This window comes from Rhizophagus irregularis, chromosome 12 (assembly GCF_026210795.1).
Source record: "Rhizophagus irregularis chromosome 12, complete sequence".
In the NCBI taxonomy this organism is placed as follows: domain Eukaryota; kingdom Fungi; phylum Glomeromycota; class Glomeromycetes; order Glomerales; family Glomeraceae; genus Rhizophagus; species Rhizophagus irregularis.
In genome coordinates this window covers 185,784-205,999 of record NC_089440.1, presented here as the reverse complement: position 1 = coordinate 205,999, position 20,216 = coordinate 185,784, and the positions used below count along the sequence as shown (strand labels likewise).

The following is a 20,216-nucleotide window of genomic DNA, read 5'->3' as shown; positions in this document are numbered from 1 at the left end:
TAATTAAAAATATTTATTTGTGTAGGTCTTTGTAATTTACCTTTGAGATATAAAGTAAAACATTTAATCCCAGATAGTCGGGAAATTACTAGTAATTTTAGTTTAAAATAGTTTTTAAAATAGTTAATATTTAATGAGTGACACGCTCCAGGGATTACCCATTTATTTCATGGGAAGGGGAACATTAGGGTTTTTTTCCCTTTGGGAAAAAACCCTATTATTCCCAACTTCTCATGAAATAAATAATAAGCAATTTATCGCATAAATTTGATAATGCTGAGCAGAATATGCGCAGATCTCGACCTATTTTTACATGTAACTCAAGTCGTGCAATATGACTTTGAGCGATATATAAATAGATAACAAGAGATCGGCAGTCACGCATATCTTCAGGGCCAGAATTACTCAATGCCGCCTTGGAATTGTCCAGAAAAGGAATGATCTACACATTATTTTGGTTCATTCTACACAAGGCCACGAGCTCTGACGCTCTGTATTGTTACCTTTTTGTGTAGGTCCCCTCGTACAATATTGAATCTTAAATAAAGGCGTAACTATAATTTTTGTAATTCACCGTAAGTTTCATTCAAAATTTCGTTAAAAAAAAATGCCTTTTGAATATTCTCAAGAAGTTATTGACGATTATGAAAAATTATTTGAAAGTGAAGAAGAATATGATGTTATTATTTATTCTGGCGAAAATGAAAATATAAAAGAATTTCATGCACATTCACTTGTATTACGTACAAGGTCTAAATATTTTCGTACGGCATTCTCTAAGGAATGGTCTGAAAAGAAAGATGAAAAATTTATTTTTAGGAAACCAAATATTTCTCCTCAAATTTTTGAAATGATTTTAAGGTAACGTAACGTAATAAAATGTTATATGAAAGTAATAGTGATATAAATTATATATTCTTTAAAAAATTTTAGTAATTTTTCTTTGTTAAAAATTTCAGATTTATTTATTGCGGAAAGATTGATTTAGAGAAATTACAAGTACCTGATATTTTAAAACTTTTGATGGCAGTAGATGAAATTGATATTCAAACTTTAGCCGAAAACATACAAAATTATTTGACTAAATATCAAGTTGAATTTTTGGAAGAAAATCCTATTGAAATTCTTGAAGCAACTTGTCAAAATGAATCATTCACGATTTTATGGAATCTTTGTCTAGGAAAAATTTGTGAAGAACCCGAAATGTTATTTAATTCAGATAAGTTCATCACTTTAAAAGCAGCTTTATTGGAGTTACTTTTGAAAAGAAATGATTTATCATTAGATGAAATTGTTATCTGGGACAATTTGATTAAATGGTGTTTGGCTCAACATCCTGATATTTCACAAAATCCTACACAATGGAATAAAGATGAAATCGCAATATTGGAGAAAACTATTCATAGATTTATTCCGTTAATAAGATTTGATCATATCTCTTCAGAAGATTTTATTATTAAAGTATATCCTTTTAAAGAAATAATACCAAATGATCTGGTTAATAACAAGCTTATATATCACATGGCTCCAAATAAGCAATTAAATGTAATTTTACAACCTCCCAGACAACCAAAATGTATTTACGATTCTATTTTACTTAGGTCTCAACATTTTGCTATTTTTTCTGATTGGATTGAAAAGAAAAATGATTCTCATTATAATATAGAGAATATTCCTTACAAATTCGATTTACTTTGCCGTGCTAGTAGAGATGGTAACACATCTGAAGTATTTCATGCTAAATGTGATCATAGAGGTGCCACTATAATTATAGCAAAAATTTCAAATTCGAATCATATTGTTGGAGGATATAATCCACTTTTTTGGGATACAACTAGTGATTGGAAGTCTACAAATAATAGTTTTATATTCTCATTTACAAATACAAATGACTTTCAAACTGCAAAGGTAGGTCACGTTACTAATACAAGTTATGCTATGCGATGTAGTTCAGCTTATGGACCAATATTTGGTGGTGGTTATGATTTATTTCACAGTGTTGATAGTACTTGGAAAAGCCATAAACACTCTTATCCTGAAATTGATATACCACAGGATCGTAAGATGGGCAATTATAATGTTTTTAATGTAGAGAATTATGAAGTGTTTCAAGTTGTTAAAAAATAATCTGATTGATATAACATATTAATTGTAGTTGTTAGTTTTCTTTTAATAACAAATTTATTAAGTTTATCAAAAAAGTAACAATTTCATGTGGTGGAATATACTATTTTAATGTCAGCTGAATTAAAATTTGTAATAATATAAAATAATTATGTCACAGTTATAATATACTTATTTATTATATGCGATTTTATTTGTAAATACATCTTGAGTTTATGACGTTATCCTTACGAAAACTATATAAACTACCGTATATATTAACTGGTGTTTAAGGTTGGTTGCGTTGTTAAAACTATCATCAATTATATCCCAAAATTTTTTAATTGTTCAACTGAAATAAAACCAAATTTCTAATATAATTATGACTTTACTAAAACGCATCATTGGTACTAAGATGAGGTTGAATTCGACAGCGACCAGGATGACGTATTGATACTACTGGATAAAGCTTTGATGGTAGATTATTCCATTCTAACACCTTCCGATACCTTTTACCATTGACTGTAAAAGCACAAGTTCTTCTATTCATATCTAAATGAACTGTAACTATTGTACCATCTCCAAAGTTAGTACAATAATTTTTTATTAAAACTCTATAATTACGACAATGGCCATCAGAACTTAATACCCATCCAGTAGATTGCTTTCCAGCAGACCTATCATAATTAAAATTTTCCGATGAGCATACTCCAACCCAAGCACTATCACAATTTTCCTCAATAATAACATCCCATTCAAAAATACCTTTATTCTCTAATAACATTTTACCTCTAACACTTCTATGTTTATGTTTATGTCTATAATGCCTTTTACCTGCTAGTACAATTTTTCCATCATCTTTAATAACGAGGTTTGATCCACATGCTGACATATCCCAAACATAATCAGATTCATTAATTGATTTTCCACGAGTATTACTTAAATTTGAATCACTTGATATTGCTATGTTTCGATAAGCACTTTGAATTATTTCGATTGGAATAATATTTAATGGTTCAATAATATCAGATATTATTTGCGCATTAATTCTTCTGAAATCAATAAATTTAATCAAAGGTTTCAATTTTTTTGCGATTTGTTTATTGATAATAAATTCATTTTTTACTTGAACTGAATTACGTATTTGTTTTAAGGGTGGTAATCGTTCCGTGAAAATATTATATGCATAATTGGAAACTTGTTTTGCTGCAAGAATAACACTATATCGAAAAACTTCATACTCTGGTGTCGCAAAAGTCACTTCATTTTCATATGTATAAGATAAAAGGTATTTAAGACCTGTAATAGACAATCGACCAAATTCAATAGTATTTAATGGAATAATCGCTACCATTTCAATCAATGAATTTAAAAAAATGTTATCTTCTGTTAATGGAATCATTTCCGTAAGCTTAGATAGTAACTCTGGAGTTACAAAATTAACATTATTTATTGTGTTTATAATAAAATCCTTTAGACTTGATAATTGAAAATAATCTGCAGCGAAAAAAGTTTCAATTATATTATCTTCTGTTAAAGATTCTTCTTTAATAGATCCTGCGTAAATATATTCTATTATGATTTTCATCACAACAGAATTAATGCTTGGAAAAGAAATTTGGGTTTCATAAGTTTCCTTCATCCCATTATAAAGTAAACTATCAAATATTTCTGATCTTGCTGCTAAAATTGCTCTACAAGCAAATAATTTCTTTTCATCTTCACATAAAATTTCTATATCACTATACTTTGGATTATTTATTAATGTAATTAAATCTTGTCCTAATGAATCTCCTTTCATATTTCTTAAAATTTTTTTTCCTCGGAAATAAAAAATTTTTGATGATTCTACTAAACCCACCCATCATTTATAAATTACCTGGGGAGTCATAATTACAATTAATGGGTTAATTATAAAATTGTATGTAGAAAATTCTTGAATATGTTTACGTATTCAACAATATGATATTAGTAATTTAAGAATATGTGTAACATTTCTAAGTTGCTCATGTGACTTTAATTTTTTGTCGGTAGAGTATGATATGAGTGAGTATATAACTCTCGTTATATGTATAATATGGTCAAATATCAGCTATACTGTATAGAATTTAATATGAAAGTGGATACCATACTAACCATATATACCAATTTTTAGCACCATACCATATATACAACAGAGGTCATATCATACTCATTATATAGTATTCGAGATCGCAATATTTTTACTATGTACCAAACAACTTTTTGTTTGAATGCCTAAATTATTTTTTCTTGTGGCGCACTCATGTAATTTCATAAAGGAATACTAATATCAAAAATAATAGTTATAAATCTTATGTGAAATATTACTTATTTTTGAATAAATTTTTTATGTTTTTTTTTAAAATGATATATAATTTTTTAATTGGTCAATTTCTTAAAATTTTTTTATTGAGACGCGATCATAAAATAATAGATTATTTTTTCACTGAACCATAATTACAAAACAATTTGTTTTTTTTTTAGATTCAATTTTTAGATTCGATTATCAACTCTAATAGATTCGATTAAATTTTTGAATAATTTGATTTTGGTAAAATCTATCAATTTTTTTTTATTATATAATAAATATAGTAAATATGATGTAAACGTGAAAAAAAATTAATACTAGAAAACAGATAAAAGCGGTCTACAGAAAAAAATGATATTTTCTTTCCTGATTTTAATAAAATGAAGCGAATAATGATAAACTCACTAGAATTTCTAATTATCGAACAAAAAGATTATTAAAATAATTGTAAATTTACAAACGTTGCAAATTATTTTCTATATTGTCATTCATGTCGTATGAAAAAAATATATATATAATTATCTAATATATGAAAAACATAGGGATAAGGTACTTTTGAATAGTATACGTACTTATGCAGGGGTTTTGGTATGCAAAATTAACACTTAACGGTCTTAACGCTAAATAGCTAGACAAATTAATCTCCTGCTGCTGATTTTGATTATATAATGATTTTTTTATTGGTCTTAATGATAAATGTGCAATGTGAATTTAATATTACTTATTATGTAAATGTTTTATAATAAAAAATATATTTGTTAAATTTGTATTAAAAATATGCATATTAATAACTGACTATAGCTAAAAATCCTTAAATTGTACGCATCTCAAAACTATATAAATGTTAATTGATTTTTCACGCTTGCATAAAAACTAATTTATTGCTCTTAATAATTGTCATTAAAAGGTTGGTAATTGGAAAATATTATTTGTAATTAATACTGCATGTCATAAACTAAAATGGAATTTTTTTTTTAATTTAATACCGGACGGATAATGTCTATTTATACCACCTTTGCAGATCATTTTTTAACAATTGTAGTAAATCTATACGTAAATCTATACTATATTTTGTTCGTATACATTAATCGACTTATTACAGCTGGATAACATAATTTGTCTAATAATTGAGAATCGACACAATACATTCATGTTTTCTAGCACTCTCTAAAGTTGTCCACGCAAATTAATAAATAAAATTACCAGATTACAGGATGCAAAAACCGGGCAATTGGTCCAGTAATTGTCCTGTAATTATAATGTCCTGTAATTATAATCACCCAATAATCCACAACGTACACAAAATTCTGAAAACTGCAATAATATATTTATATATGATATATCTGATATGAAAAAAAAAAATTAATTAACGGATAATCCGAACGATTACTTGTAATTAATATTTTAAATATTTTGGAAACGGCAATTTTTCTCCAATAAAACCACCAATATTTAATTAACTGTATAATGATTTTATTATAAATTCGCGATATTAGCCAGTGCTGTCAATATGACCCGCACTCGCACTATTCCTTAGTTAATTTTATACTACAGTAATTTCATGCTACAAATTTTGGCCCAATTCGAGACTTTAATACTTTAATAAACATTACTAAAATAATTTTTTACAAGCATAACATTGTATCGAATTCTGAATATATTATCTTGCCGCTTTAATTCGTATGATTAATTTAGTTTAATTTTTTTTTAATTCAAGATCCACGACCTACCGAACGATCATAATACTATCAATGTTTTACAAATAATAACCTGCATCAGCATGACAATTTGTTTTTCTTTGAAAGATACCAACTTATGAAATGCGTCCCAGGATATAATATTTACCATCGCATAACTTTGACATTATACAGTACTGTATATAATTACAGTAATAAAAGATGATGCGTAATGTATAATTTCTTTATTAGATTTATTATTTTTATTTGCTTGAGTAAAAATAATATAAATGTTCCACGATGGAATCTTCTTTCGTCACAAGTTTGATTTGTTGTGATACAGTAATAATGCTCGATCATGAAATCTAACCTTAAATTTCAATTGTTTATTTTTAACTTTTTTGAAAAACATTTTTTAATAATGTTTAGTGAAAAGTGAATATGAACTTGGTCATGAAACATAAATATGCAGTACTAAAATCACTAACTTGTTGTGTTTAATGCCGAATGACTAATTTATCCGTAGTTACCAGTTTATCACATGTTTTTGATACGTGTATCACATTTATAATTTGGATAAACCAATTTCAATATTTTTAATGTTTTCAATGTTTAACAAAATAATAATTGATGCAACAACAATATGATAAGTCTAAAAATAATGTTACGCGTTATTTCGTTATTATTTCATCTTTGTAAAATAAGTATTTCGTTGTTTCCAAAAATGTCATGATTTGCTTTCTTAGAAATTATAAATTATCTTTTATTTTATTTTTCTTTTTAGAAAGAAGAAAATTTTATTTGGTTAATAAATAAAAATAAACTATGACCTTTTTGAGTAGAACATTATGGCTTCTCATTATGATGTTATCATCATTACTTACTACAATCGCTATAAAATACTACGAGGATTTACCTGACCTTCGTTTGGAAGGTACAAGCACATATGATAGTGGAACAATTATATTACTTTTCACTCAAGGAAATGACGAAATAAGGGACAACACAAAAATTCATTTACGTATCATCCTTAATAATGATACGGTTCTTCCGCCAATTAAAATTGATTGCAGTTCGCTTCCTAATCTTATTCCTAAATGTAGAAAAAGTAAAGACGCAAGTGGATCATGTTCTTTAAGTCCAACAGCATTAATAGACGGATATGTTCTTATAGAGTCAGTTGATGAGTCAAATCGTAAAAGACAGATGATTGTATCATGGGACGAAAAAATACATAGGTAATGTTCAAATATGTAATATAAAATTAAATTGAATTTATCCCGCCTGCTTCGTATGGAGGTGGTGGTGAAGGAGGTCGTTTAACCAATTCCGTTAATCAATTTTTATTATATTTAGAGTACTTGAAATGGATGATTATCAAACAACTGTCGCACTTAATTCAGAACGAACTTTTTTTATAACAGAATTAAAAGATAGTAAAACACTAATATGGAGCAAATTTATCGTCCAGTATGTATTTATTAACATTATTATTTTTTTTTAAAAAATTCATAATAATTAATTTCATCTCTGAATTTTATTAGAGATGATACATCACTAATAAATGTCGATGGATCATACAATGTACTTAAAAATAATACTATTATAAAAACGTAAGTATCAATTAATAATTCGATTTCGTGGTTTATAAAATATATTTATTTATTTTTTTTTTTTGAATTCTTAGTCATACCGTTTTTTCTCTAGTTGAAGGAGGATACGCTACTACAATCTTAACAAGAACTAAATTAAATGATACTAATATAATTAATATACTTGATGAAGTTTACGTTATATATTTTAAAGATGATGCTCCAAAAGAGTTTCTACTTCATTCTTTAACTTCATATGAAGGTGAATTAAAAGTTTTTGGAGGAGGTAATATAAAACAATTATAATTCTTTACTTGCATGTAAATTATTTTCTTGATACGGGGTCCAAATATGCTTAAAGCGACACGCAGGATATCCCCGTATCGTTCTGGTATTTTATTAAAATAATTATGTTTATTTCATTTTAGTTTACGCAAATTCTTTTGATGGATCAGGACATACATACGATTTCATACATAATAGCACTGATCTACGGATTCATTTTTTGTCAAACGGGGCAGTAACTGCTATTGATCATAATTTTCATTTTGATCTTTCAAACTTTGCTATTCCTATACCATTATTTTATGGTGGTTATATAAAACAATATTTATTTAATAATTCAGTAGTTGTTTATGATGATTATGATAGAAGTAGAAAAATGTTTGATTTAACTTCACTTAATGGAATTATGCAGAAAAAATTATTATTATGGTCTGTAAATTTTAATAATGATCAGTCATGGGAAATAAGTTATCATTCATTGGATTTAACCGACCCTGCAGGTAAAAACTTTATTTTTAAGTAATAAATATTTTTAAAATCCATAATTTAAATAAAAATTTATTTTATTAGATTCACGTTTCATTTTTCAAAATCCCAGCATTGAAGGGACTTATCCAATAATTAACGAAACCATTCAAGTTCCAAGTGCAACTGCAACCGAAAGGCAACTTGACTTTATTGTAAACTTTAATAAACCCATTATGCTATCCAATGGAAATATAAATATATATCAGTATTTAAATAATGATGATTTAATTTTAAGACAAATAATTCCTGGACAATCCGAATTTTGTCAATTAATCAATAAAACAGCAATATCAATAAAAGTATTTGTTAGTACATTACATCAAATTAATGTCAAATATGGAGTTAAAGTGGATAATAATGCTATTAAAATTCTATCTAATGGAGAACCTTTATTAGGAATTTCAGAAAGAATTTGGACTTTTTATTCATGTATGTAAGATGACACTCGTATTTAGTTATTACTAATTATATTTTACTGATTATCAAATTTTCATACATTTTTCTAGCTTTGGAAACTCCAGAAAAATCAGCAGGTATTTATTAATTAATTAATTTATATTAAATACAAAATTATACCAATAATACTTTCTTACATCCTATAGATCAAGTTACAATTACCGCTCGCTTAATACTTGACGATGAAAATTATAAAAAAATTAGTTCAAAAAATAGTCGTTCAATTATTCTTCAAACACTCAAAGATGAATTGGTTCAAGCGATACCAATTGATCCAGAAAGATTAAAACTCGATGAAAAAGTTCAAAATGAAAACACAAATAAACAAGTATTAATTTCTGCTACTATTATGCCACCCTCTGAATATAATGGTAATGAAAGAAATACAAATTCTATATTAAAAGATTTAGATGAATTAATTAAACAAAAGAAATATAATCTTATTTCAAATGGTAAAATTACAAGATTTTTGGATGAATACTATGGAGCTCAAACATTACGTAAGTTATATTTGTTATTATATTTAACTTTATTTACAGTTATTTACTGTATATTACATGTTACTACATTCATTTAACAGCCGATTTTTGGACGAGGTATGAATATCAATTGATCGTTTTGGCACTTGTAATCATAATTGTGGGTTGTGCAATATTTTATGCGAATTATAGATGTTCCGAGGTAATTATATCATGTTAGATCTATTCATGATTTTATAAATAATCAGATTGATAATTCTATCATTAATATAATTTAGGGAAATAATTTATCAATAATAAAAATCGTAGTGATTATATTCGATTTAGTCTTAGATATTTTGTTTGTCACTACGAGTGCAAAGGATGCACTTCATTTATTTGTTTTCAGGTAATTTATTACATATTTTTTTTTTCCTTTTAGGAATTATTATAATAATAATTATTTATTATCTAATTTTAGTCTTTTATCGGTTGTAATTCCAATCGTATTTAATATGACGATAACTATATATTCATTAATTCAAGAAATTATTTATAATGAGAATTTTAATAATTGGTGTAAAAAAAACAGTTTAATTATTTCAATATTTACGATATTATCAAGTGCAGATGTTGAAGCACTTCACGTTCTTTCATCAAAAATTGCTGGATTCAACGTTTTTTCTGCACCTCCACTATCAAATAAAATATCAAAACTAATATTTTGGACCGGTTGTATTAATATATTATTGGAAGATATCCCACAATTTATTATTCAGGTATGAAATTATATAACATTATTTGGGATAATATTTTTAATATTAATCTAATATTCTTTTATTATTATTATTATTATTATTATTATTATTATTAGATTTATTATAGAAAAAGTATCATTGTTTATACAATTGTTCCTACTCTATCACTTATTTCGAGTTTTGTAACATTATGTATGAATTTTATTGGAAAAATTTATTTCTTTTTTATGCATCTCCATAAAAATAAGAAAACTAATAGCTCATTAGTAATTTAGAGTCGAAAAATCAAATTAATTTACTAACATTTAATTATTATATAAAATATAAGAATAATTTAATTCCAAATGAATTTTTCAATCGATAGTTAAAAATATCGAACCGAAGATCAATATTATCGAACGGATATTATGGTCATATGATCGTAATAGAAATTTAAGCAACGTGACCTTTTTTCAAAACTATTTAATATATAACAGAATAAAAGAATTATTCAGACAATGTTATTTCTTATAATCCGTTTAAAATCCCTTAATTAATTAGAGGATGTAACAATAATATAAAATTATAAATTTGGCTGTATTGTGACGCGCTAATTCTATAAAACGTACAGTACATTATAATTGTAGCAACCCTAGCGAGTTAAAGTTAATTAAGTCGACACCAACTAATTTAAGAGATATTATCGCCGTTTTCAAAACGGTTGATGCTGTTATGTTTGGATGAAAAAAAATGAAAACTGAAAACTGGATGAAAACCGGACAAATAATGGACGCGAATATTGGTATTCGAATATTTAATCATAAATAAATGGCATCAACCATTTTGAAAACGGCTGTAAATAAATTTTCTTCGGAAGCCACTGGAAACCTTTGGAGAATTCTAGGAAAATGAGAGGTATGATCCTAAACATGGAGTAACGTGAATAATTATATGTTGTTCGCACTTATTATAATGCTGAATATTATAAACTATAATTTGATCGGATATTTGATAAAAGTGTGACCCATTGACTTTAGCTTAATTATAGCTTAACGTAAATTATAGCTTATTTTTGATTTTTTAAAAATAACAAAATTATCGGCAATTATACTTAATATATGGAGCACGATATCCGGATAGCATCCGGTATTTCGGATGTCGGATTGTCACGTGAATCAAGATTTATACTAAATCAAATTATACAACCAATTATTTTATGCTATCATGACAAAATAAATGCTTTCATTACATATTAGATGGCAAATAATTGAAAAAACTTTAGAAGACTACCTTAGTCAACTGTTGATCACGTATGCAAACATTTTAGAAAACATAGACGTATATAAAAGCTTCCTTTACCACGAATTTTCAACTCTAATGACCTAAAATACCTTGAAGTTCTGCTTAAAGAAAGGGTTGACTGGTATTTGTATGAACTTTAATCAGAATTTGGATGTGAAGAATTCTAAATATTTCAACATTATGCCGAATTTTACATCTTGGATATACGCACAAAAGAGTAACATTTATTTTAATAATTAACATATGAATATAAATATGATATGAATCAATAATTCAGCATGATGATGTGAGTTACGTTTAACTATAAACAAAAAAAAATTATCACGCAACAACCCGATATCCGACATACCGGACCGGATATCGGGTTCAAAATTTTACTTTGTCCCGAATAATATGAAAACAGCTGTAACGAGTTTCTTAAAGTCAGAAATACGCCAATCTATCATATACTATGTAACCAATCTTATTATTAAACTTTATACAAATTTATTAATTTTTATAATTACATGTCTAAATTCCCCATTATTCATGTAACTATAAATTAAATATCGGCCGGAGGATGGATATTAATAAAATTATGACTATTTCTTTTTAAGAATATAACACGATCAAACAATTCAGGTTTAATTATTGATCTTTTAGTAGTTAGAAGATTCCCTGCATCCGAGAATAATCTTTCAGAAGGAGTAGACGCTGCTCGGATGCCCAATATCTTCCTAGCTAATTGACTAATAATTGGAAATTTTTCTTTTCTTTCATTCCACCAGGCATATGGATCTTTTTCAAATGGGATTTCTTCTAATTCTAAATATTCAATTACTTCATTTTCAGCTACTGTTTGTTTGGTAAAGGCATCAAAAAGAGATCGTTTTTTTCTCTGCTGTGGTGAAGCTGAAGGTAGAGGATTTAATTGAACTAATTTTATAGTGTTATATCTTTCATGTAATTCATCCTCTGCATCCTTTTTTTGCTCTTGTGTAGCAAATTTTAATTTTTTGAAACGTGGATCAAGAAGAGCGGCAAGAAGAGCTTCGGGAGATGTAGGATTGAAATAGTGAATCAACGCTATATACAAATTCTTTTTGATTAAATCAAATAGCCCATAAGTATTAACAGGCACATTAATATTAATTTTTTCTTGTGATTCACTTTGATTTTCATCGATTTCCAGAGCTTCATCAAAAGCATCACCAGCTTCATCAAGATTAAAATTAATTACGGAGCTGGTTGATGGGAGAACATTCATCATAATTACTGCAATAGTAGGATTGATACTACTATAAGTACAATATTTACTTCCGCCCAAATAATTCGTTGCTTCTGCAAAATAGAATAGAATTTCTTTTAAATCATGAATTAGTAGCCATTCATCTTCAGTTATCATTATATTTTTTAATCTTTTTGCATCCTTTCGGGAATCAGAATCAGATTGAAGTTCAAGATAATTAAGTAATTCTTTAATATATCCCTTTAATTTTAATAGACGACACCAAGCTAAATAGCTGGAATTCCATCGAGTTGAGACATCAGCAATGGTATTAAGGTATTTAGCAGTTTCGGAAGAATTCTGATAATAAAATATGTAAAATATGATTAAATATGATTAAATATATTAATTAATAAAATATTCATTAAAACATACTATAGGTTCTTCATCATCTTCATAGTTAGCAAGAGAAGGGTATTCTTTTTGAATGACCGTAAGTCTTTCAGATTGTTTAGGTGTCATAAAAAAGTCTATTAGGCGCTTCACCCGTAAAATTAAGTTTCGTGCTACAAACAATCCCTTTCCCACTACCAATTGCAATGTATGTGAAAAACAACCAATCCAACTAATTCCATCTAGTAATTTTACGCATTTTTTCATATTAGACGTGTTATTTGTTATAATTGTTGTTGTAAGGTGCCGAATTTTCCATTGATTTAAAATATTTTCAATACATTCTGCTATATTCTCAGCAGTGTGAGGATAGCGAACATATTGAACAGTGAGGATAATTTCCTTAAGGGTAAAATCTGAATCCAGATATGAGCAGGTAATTCCAATAAAACCCTTTCTATTTCGGCCAGTCCACAAATCTGTTGTTAATGATACAGATGTGGCTTCTTTTATAATTTGTTCTATTATTTTTGGTTGTATATAATTATATGCTTTATGAATGATCGCCTTTATGGTTTTTGCTTCTGGGACTAGAAATGTAGGATCCAATTCGTTACAAAAAATGCGAAATGATGTGCTGTTGACTACCGAAAAAGGTAGTAAATCGTCAACAATCCAATTGGTTAAAAACTGCTGAAGTTCAGTTTGTCGCTTTTCTGTATGTTTTTCTATTACATTAAGTTGTTTTTCCTATACATCATTTTTAATAAAAAGATTGTTAGATACGAAAATAATAAACAAAAACATGATGTTTATAAGTTTATTAATTTTAGATTATTGTACCTCAGGTTGTAATCCAACTTTAGTAATTTGATGAGCAGACCATAAATGACTATTTCCGTTACTTGTTGAACCATCATGTTTAAATTGTACATTACATTTTGTCCCGTCTTCCTTTATTACTTGGCAAACTATAACTGGTTCATTATTTTCATTAAGGTCTTTAATAAAATGCTCCCATATCCAGCTGGTTCTCTTTCTTGTACGTTTTTGTTTTTTTGAGGGTTGAATCAAATCTTCATGAGAAGGAGCGCTTGGAGAAGGATTGCTTGAAGTAGTCAAGAAAGATGTAATTTGACTTTGACGTGACATTTGAAATATAAACGTTTAAGAAAAAAGTAAAAAAAGTTAATTGATTTAACACAATTTTAACTCAATTATAAATAAACTTATCAGGATCACCTGACACGTTATTCGGATAACCGTTATGGTGGAAAATGACTTTCCGGATAGCTGCGACCCGTTACCCGCTTATCCGGATACATGTATCCGGGTATACTCAGGTATTTATGAGTATCCGAGTTATGGCGGGAAATATCCGTTTTGTATCCGTTTTATGTTGACAATATACACCCGGGTAGTCGCCACAAAAAAAATAATTTATGAAAATTTTGACCTAAAAAGATTCTTATTAATTCTGGTCAAATTTTAATTTTCGGCCAGAATTAAGTAGTGTGTTGTAAACAGTGCTTATCCTAAAAGACTTCTTTAATTTGGATAAATTATTATATTGATTTATATATTTATTGAGAAAAGAACAGGTTTTTATCCCGGTAATACCCAATAAAAAGATAAACGGGTATAAACGGGTAATACCCGTTTTGGAGTCGGGTAACGCATTTTCTGACGGGCAGCTCTACAGACATCATCAATATCAAATTTGCTAAAACGCTTCAGCACAAGGGTTTATTGATATCAATTTATTAATTAAATCTTTCATTTATTTCATTTCAAAAAAACTGAAGAAAAGTAGGAATAATAGATGATGCAAAAAAACAACGTTAGTAGCGAGTAGCGACATTATCTGAAAGAAGAAAGAAAAAAAATTCAATATATTTTATATAATTATTTAGATGAATTACTAGCTTCTACTGTAAAATCAGAATCCTATCAATTCAATTGTGCGTGAATAAAAAAAATAATCACGTGATACTACAAAATTAGCCACAGTAAATCTATTAAACAAGAATTACTAAAATAACTAACAATTAATTTCCTACACCGCCATAATTACATGTGATTGTGTTTCATAAAATGATTTACAAGTCGTACAATATTCGAGTTTAAATAATTTAAAGTTTCTTTCAGAATCTTTGTTTAAATTATGCCTTTCGAATGTCCTCAAGACGTTACTAATGATTTGGAAAAATTACTTGAAACTGATGAAGAATATGATGTTATTATTTACGCGGGTGAAAATGAAAATATAAAAGAAATTCATGCACACTCAATTATATTGCGCACAAGATCTCAATATTTTCGTTCGGCATTCTCTAATGAATGGTCTGAAAAAAAGAACGGAAAATTTATCTTTAAGAAGCCTAATATTTCTCCTCAATTTTTTAAAATAATTTTAAGGTAAATTAAAAATTTATATGAAAAGTAATATAGATAATCCCATATTTTTATCAAAGTTATAATAATTTTCTTTGTAACAATTTCAGATTTATTTATTGCGGAAAAATTGATTTAGAGAAATTACAAGGGCCTGATATTTTAAAACTTTTGGTAGCCGTAGATGAGATTGATATTCAAACCTTAACCGATCACATAGAAGAATACTTGATTAAACACCAAGATGCGTTTATTCAAGAAAATCCCATCAAAATTCTTGAAGCGATTTATGAAAATAAAGCTTTTACAAATTTATGGGATCTTTACTCAGAAAAAATTTGTGAAGAACCAGAATTATTGTTTAATTCTGATAAATTTACTAGTTTAAAAGCACCTTTATTAGAGTTACTTCTTAAAAGGGACGACTTATCATTGGATGAAATTGTTATCTGGGAAAGTCTGATCAAATGGTGCTTAGCTCAACATCGTAATGTTCCACGAAATCCCACACGATGGAATAAAGAAGAAACCACAATTATGGCGAAGACTATCCATAGATTTATTCCATTAATAAGATTTAATTATATCTATTCAGAGGATTTTATTTTTAAAGTATATCCTTTTAAAGAAATAATTCCAAAAGTTCTGGTTAATAACATACTTATATTTCACATGGCTCCAAATAAGCAATTATATGTTGATATACAACCTCCTAGACAACCAAAGTGTGTTCGTGATATTTATGATTCAAATATAATTGAATCACACCATTTTGCTATTTTTTCTAGTTGGATTGAAAAGGAAGATCAGTTTTACTTTAATGTAAAAAGTATTCCTTATAATTTTAATTTACTTTATCGTGCTAGTAGGGATGGTGACACACCAGCAGCATTTCATGCTAAATGTGATTACAAGGGTGCCACTATCTCTGTAGCAAAGATCACAAATTCTGATCAAATAGTTGGAGGGTATAATCCACTCTATTGGTATTCAGGTATTACATATATGTCTGCTAATGATAGTTTTATATTCTCATTTAAAAATAAAAATAACTTCCAAAGTGCAAAGATAGGCTACAGTAACGGTTTAAATTCTATAGGTGGTTTTACAAGTAATGGTCCGGTATTTGGTGGTAATTATGGTTGTCATTTAGCAGCTGGACCTTCGAGTGGTACTTGGTTTAGCAATCCAACTGCATGTAATAAAACATATCCTAAAATTGGTATACCGGAAAACGATTTTAATGTCGATGATTATGAAGTTTTTCAAGTTGTTAAGCGCTAGAATTTGTTTTTTGTCTTATCCCTATATAAGTGTTGGCTGAGGCATTATTAACTCAAAGTTATGAATAACCTCGGGAAGACCTGGCTCCTGTAGAAAATTTCTATTTGTATTGTCATCATCATAAATTTTGCATGTTTTAACAAAAATAAATCATTACTTATATGTAATTTAATGTCATAAAAAACTTTTTCCCAAAAATGAACTAAATAAATAGATTATCTAATGTGCTTAACCTACAAAAAAGTTGATTCGTATTTTATAATCTTAAGGGCAATTTTTTAAGTAATTAAACAATTGCTTTATATTCAAATTCATCATTTTTAACCGATTTACTTTTTTTTTGATGTGGAGCGACAGTAATACTTATTAAGACTAAGTGATCGTCCAACTCCTTAATGCATGTGATTTGTGTCTCCTGAAAAAAGAACTAAAAAAAAAATTTTTTTTTGAAATTAAAAAAAAAAATGCCTTTCGAATGTTCTCAGGAAGTTATTAGTGATTTGGAAAGATTACTTACTGATGATGAATATGATGTTATTATCTACGCAGGCGAAAATGAAAACGTGAAGGAAATACATGCGCACTCAAGTATTTTACGTACAAGGTCTCAATATTTTCGTACATCATTCTCGAAGAAAAAGGATGGAAAAGTTGTTTTTAAATTACCTAATATTCCACCTCAATTATTTGAAATGATTTTAAGGTAATATAAAATTTATATATGGGAAGTTTACATGATGAAAATTGACTAAATATCGCAATAAATCTTTTAATTCAGATTCATTTATTGTGGAAAGATTGATTTGGAGAAATTACAAGAGCATAATATTTTAAAGCTTTTGATATCAGTGAACGAATTAAACATTCAAACCTTAATTCACTATATTCAACAATATATGATTAATCATCAAGACGAATTTTTACAACGAAATCCCGTTGAAATTCTTGAAACATCCTACCAACACGAATCTTTCACAGATTTACGGAATTTTACTCTCAATAAAGTTTGTGAGAAGCCAGAAATATTATTTAAATCCGATAAATTTGCAAATTTAAAAGCACCATTATTAGAATTACTTTTGAAAAGAGATGATCTATTATTAGAAGAAATTATTATTTGGGATAATTTGATTAAATGGTGTCTGGCTCAACATTCTAATATTTCACAAGATCCTACGCAATGGAATAATGATGATATCGCAATTATGGATAGAACAATTCATGAATTTATCCCATTAATAAGGTTTTATTATATTTCTTCAGAAGATTTTGTTACTAAAGTGTATCCATTTAAAGATATAATGCCAAAAGATTTGGTTAGTAATATACTCACATTTCGTATGGCTCCAAATAAGCAATTAAATATGGGCATACCATCTCCTAGACAATCATCAACAAATAATATTGATTCCATTGTAATTAATAAAAAACATTTTGCAATTTTTGCAAATTGGATTAGCAGAAGACCGTGTAAATTCAAACTTTTATATAGAGCTAGCAGAGATGGTAATAAAAGTACCGTATTTCATGAAAAATGTGATAATAAGGGAGCTACTATTGTTATAGTAAAAATTACAAATTCGGAACAAATAGTTGGAGGATATAATCCACTTAATTGGGATTCAAGTAACTCATGGAAGTTTACTTATGATAGCTTCTTATTCTCATTTACGGATAGAAATAATTTTCACAGCGCGAAAGTAGGTTATAGTTATGGTGATGCACACTCTATAGGTTGTCATTGTTATGGCAATTATGGTCCAATGTTTGGTTATAGTGATCGTGGAAAGGATTTTAATTTTTATAGTAATACTTGGTATAGCGATGTGAATCATTGTTATCCTAATGTAGATATACCAAAAAAGTTTAAAGCAGATGATTATGAAGTTTTTCAAGTTATTAAAAATTAGGTATAATTATAGTTTAGATATGTTCTTGTAATGACAAATAAGAACGAATTATCTTTAGCGTTCGTATTATAGCGATGATGATACCCATTTTATAGGTTGTTATTGAAGTAAGTTGTGTTTGGTAATGGTGCTGATGTTCACACAGTTTTAAAGCGGACGAAAAAAGGAGATTTAAAAATCAAAACCTGTGGAAGCTCAATATCCTGTAGTAGCCGAAGAGACGATATATATATATATATATATCCCAAAGACTAATATTTTTACTCAACAAAACATTAATCTAATTAATCTTATGTTCCCGTGGGGAGATACTTGTTGGTATAGAATGTGGATATACCAGCAAGGTTAAAGCAAGTTGTTAAAAATTAGTGTAATTATTATAATTATAGTTTAGATATGTACTTGTAATGACAAATAAGAACGAATTATCTTTAACGTTCGTATTATAGCGATGGTGATACCATTATATAGGTTGTTATTGAAGTAATAGTTATGTTGTGTTTGGTGATGATGCTGATGTTCACACAGTTTTAAAGCGGACGAAAGAAGGAGATTTAAAAATCAAAACCTGTGGAATTATAGCGATGATGATACCCATTCTATAGGTTGTTATTGAAGTAATAGTTATGTTGTGTTTGGTGATGGTGCTGGTGTTCACACAGTTTCAAAGCGGACGAAAGAAGGAGATTTAAAAATCAAAACCTGTGGAATTATAGCGATGATGATACCCATTCTGTAGGTTGTTATTGAAGTAATAGTTATGTTGTGTTTGGTGATGGTGCTGGTGTTCACACAGTCTTAAAGCGGACGAAAGAAGGAGATTTAAAAATAAAATCTGTGGAAGCTCAATATCCTGTAGTAGCCGAAGAGACGATCCCAAAGACTAATATTTTTACTCAACAAAACATTAATCTAATTAATCTTATGTTCCTGTGGGGAGATACTTGTTGGTATAAAATGTAGATACACCAGCAAGGTTTAAAGTTGTTAAAAATTAGTGTAATTATTATAATTATAGTTTAGATATGTACTTGTAATGACAAATAAGAACGAATTATCTTTAACGTTCGTATTATAGCGATGGGGATACCATTATATAGGTTGTTATTGAAGTAATAGTTATGTTGTGTTTGGTGATGATGCTGATGTTCACACATTTTTAAAGCGGACGAAAGAAGGAGATTTAAAAATCAAAACCTGTGGAATTATAGCGATGATGATACCCATTCTGTAGGTTGTTATTGAAGTAATAGTTATGTTGTGTTTGGTGATGGTGCTGATGTTCACACATTTTTAAAGCGGACGAAAGGAGGAGATTTAAAAAAATCAAAACCTGTGGAAGCTCAATATCCTGTAGTAGCCGAAGAGACCATCCCAATGACTAATATTTTGACTCAATAAAACATTAACCAAATTAATCAATATAAAAAACCACGTAATACCGGATAAAATTGCAAAGGAATTTATGTTCTTGTGGGGAGATACTTGCTGACATAGCGATGTGAACCGTGCTTATCCTAATGTAGGTATACCAAAAAAGTTAAAAGCAGATGATTACGAAG

General features: G+C 27.9%; 4 protein-coding genes across 4 annotated transcripts; 2 read left to right on the top strand and 2 right to left on the bottom strand.

The window, feature by feature from the left end:
- Window positions 1-2,494: 2,494 nt before the first annotated feature.
- On the bottom strand, window positions 2,495-3,904 carry OCT59_003650 (uncharacterized protein; the record flags this gene model as incomplete). The annotated part of the gene is made up of 1 exon (XM_025329654.2): window positions 2,495-3,904. One exon carries the CDS (start codon window positions 3,902-3,904, stop codon window positions 2,495-2,497), a length of 1,410 nt encoding a protein of 469 aa, XP_025183136.1.
- Window positions 3,905-6,933: 3,029 nt separating this feature from the next.
- On the top strand, window positions 6,934-10,212 carry OCT59_003649 (uncharacterized protein; the record flags this gene model as incomplete). The annotated part of the gene is made up of 11 exons (XM_025325067.1): window positions 6,934-7,346; window positions 7,465-7,578; window positions 7,653-7,721; window positions 7,796-7,986; window positions 8,129-8,485; window positions 8,556-8,942; window positions 9,020-9,046; window positions 9,116-9,469; window positions 9,550-9,650; window positions 9,727-9,836; window positions 9,909-10,212. 11 exons carry the CDS (start codon window positions 6,934-6,936, stop codon window positions 10,210-10,212), a joined length of 2,427 nt encoding a protein of 808 aa, XP_025183137.1.
- A 3,423-nt stretch (window positions 10,213-13,635) lies between these two features.
- On the bottom strand, window positions 13,636-14,218 carry OCT59_003648 (uncharacterized protein; the record flags this gene model as incomplete). Its single annotated transcript, XM_066147779.1, has 3 exons — window positions 13,636-13,656; window positions 13,802-13,816; window positions 13,910-14,218. 3 exons carry the CDS (start codon window positions 14,216-14,218, stop codon window positions 13,636-13,638), a joined length of 345 nt encoding a protein of 114 aa, XP_065996451.1.
- Window positions 14,219-15,223: 1,005 nt separating this feature from the next.
- OCT59_003647 (uncharacterized protein) lies at window positions 15,224-17,028 on the top strand. Its single transcript, XM_025315322.2, has 2 exons — window positions 15,224-15,484; window positions 15,571-17,028. Exons 1-2 carry the CDS (start codon window positions 15,231-15,233, stop codon window positions 16,742-16,744), a joined length of 1,428 nt encoding a protein of 475 aa, XP_025183138.1. The 5' UTR covers window positions 15,224-15,230; the 3' UTR covers window positions 16,745-17,028.
- The last annotated feature ends 3,188 nt before the right edge of the window (window positions 17,029-20,216 follow it).

Excerpts from the sequence above, each read along its gene's own strand:
- OCT59_003647 (XM_025315322.2), top strand. The coding sequence starts at position 15,231 with ATGCCTTTCGAATGTCCTCAAGACGTTACTAATGATTTGGAAAAATTA. Across the intron at positions 15,485-15,570 it reads TTTTTTAAAATAATTTTAAG|ATTTATTTATTGCGGAAAAA; the intron begins GTAAATTAAAAA and ends TAACAATTTCAG.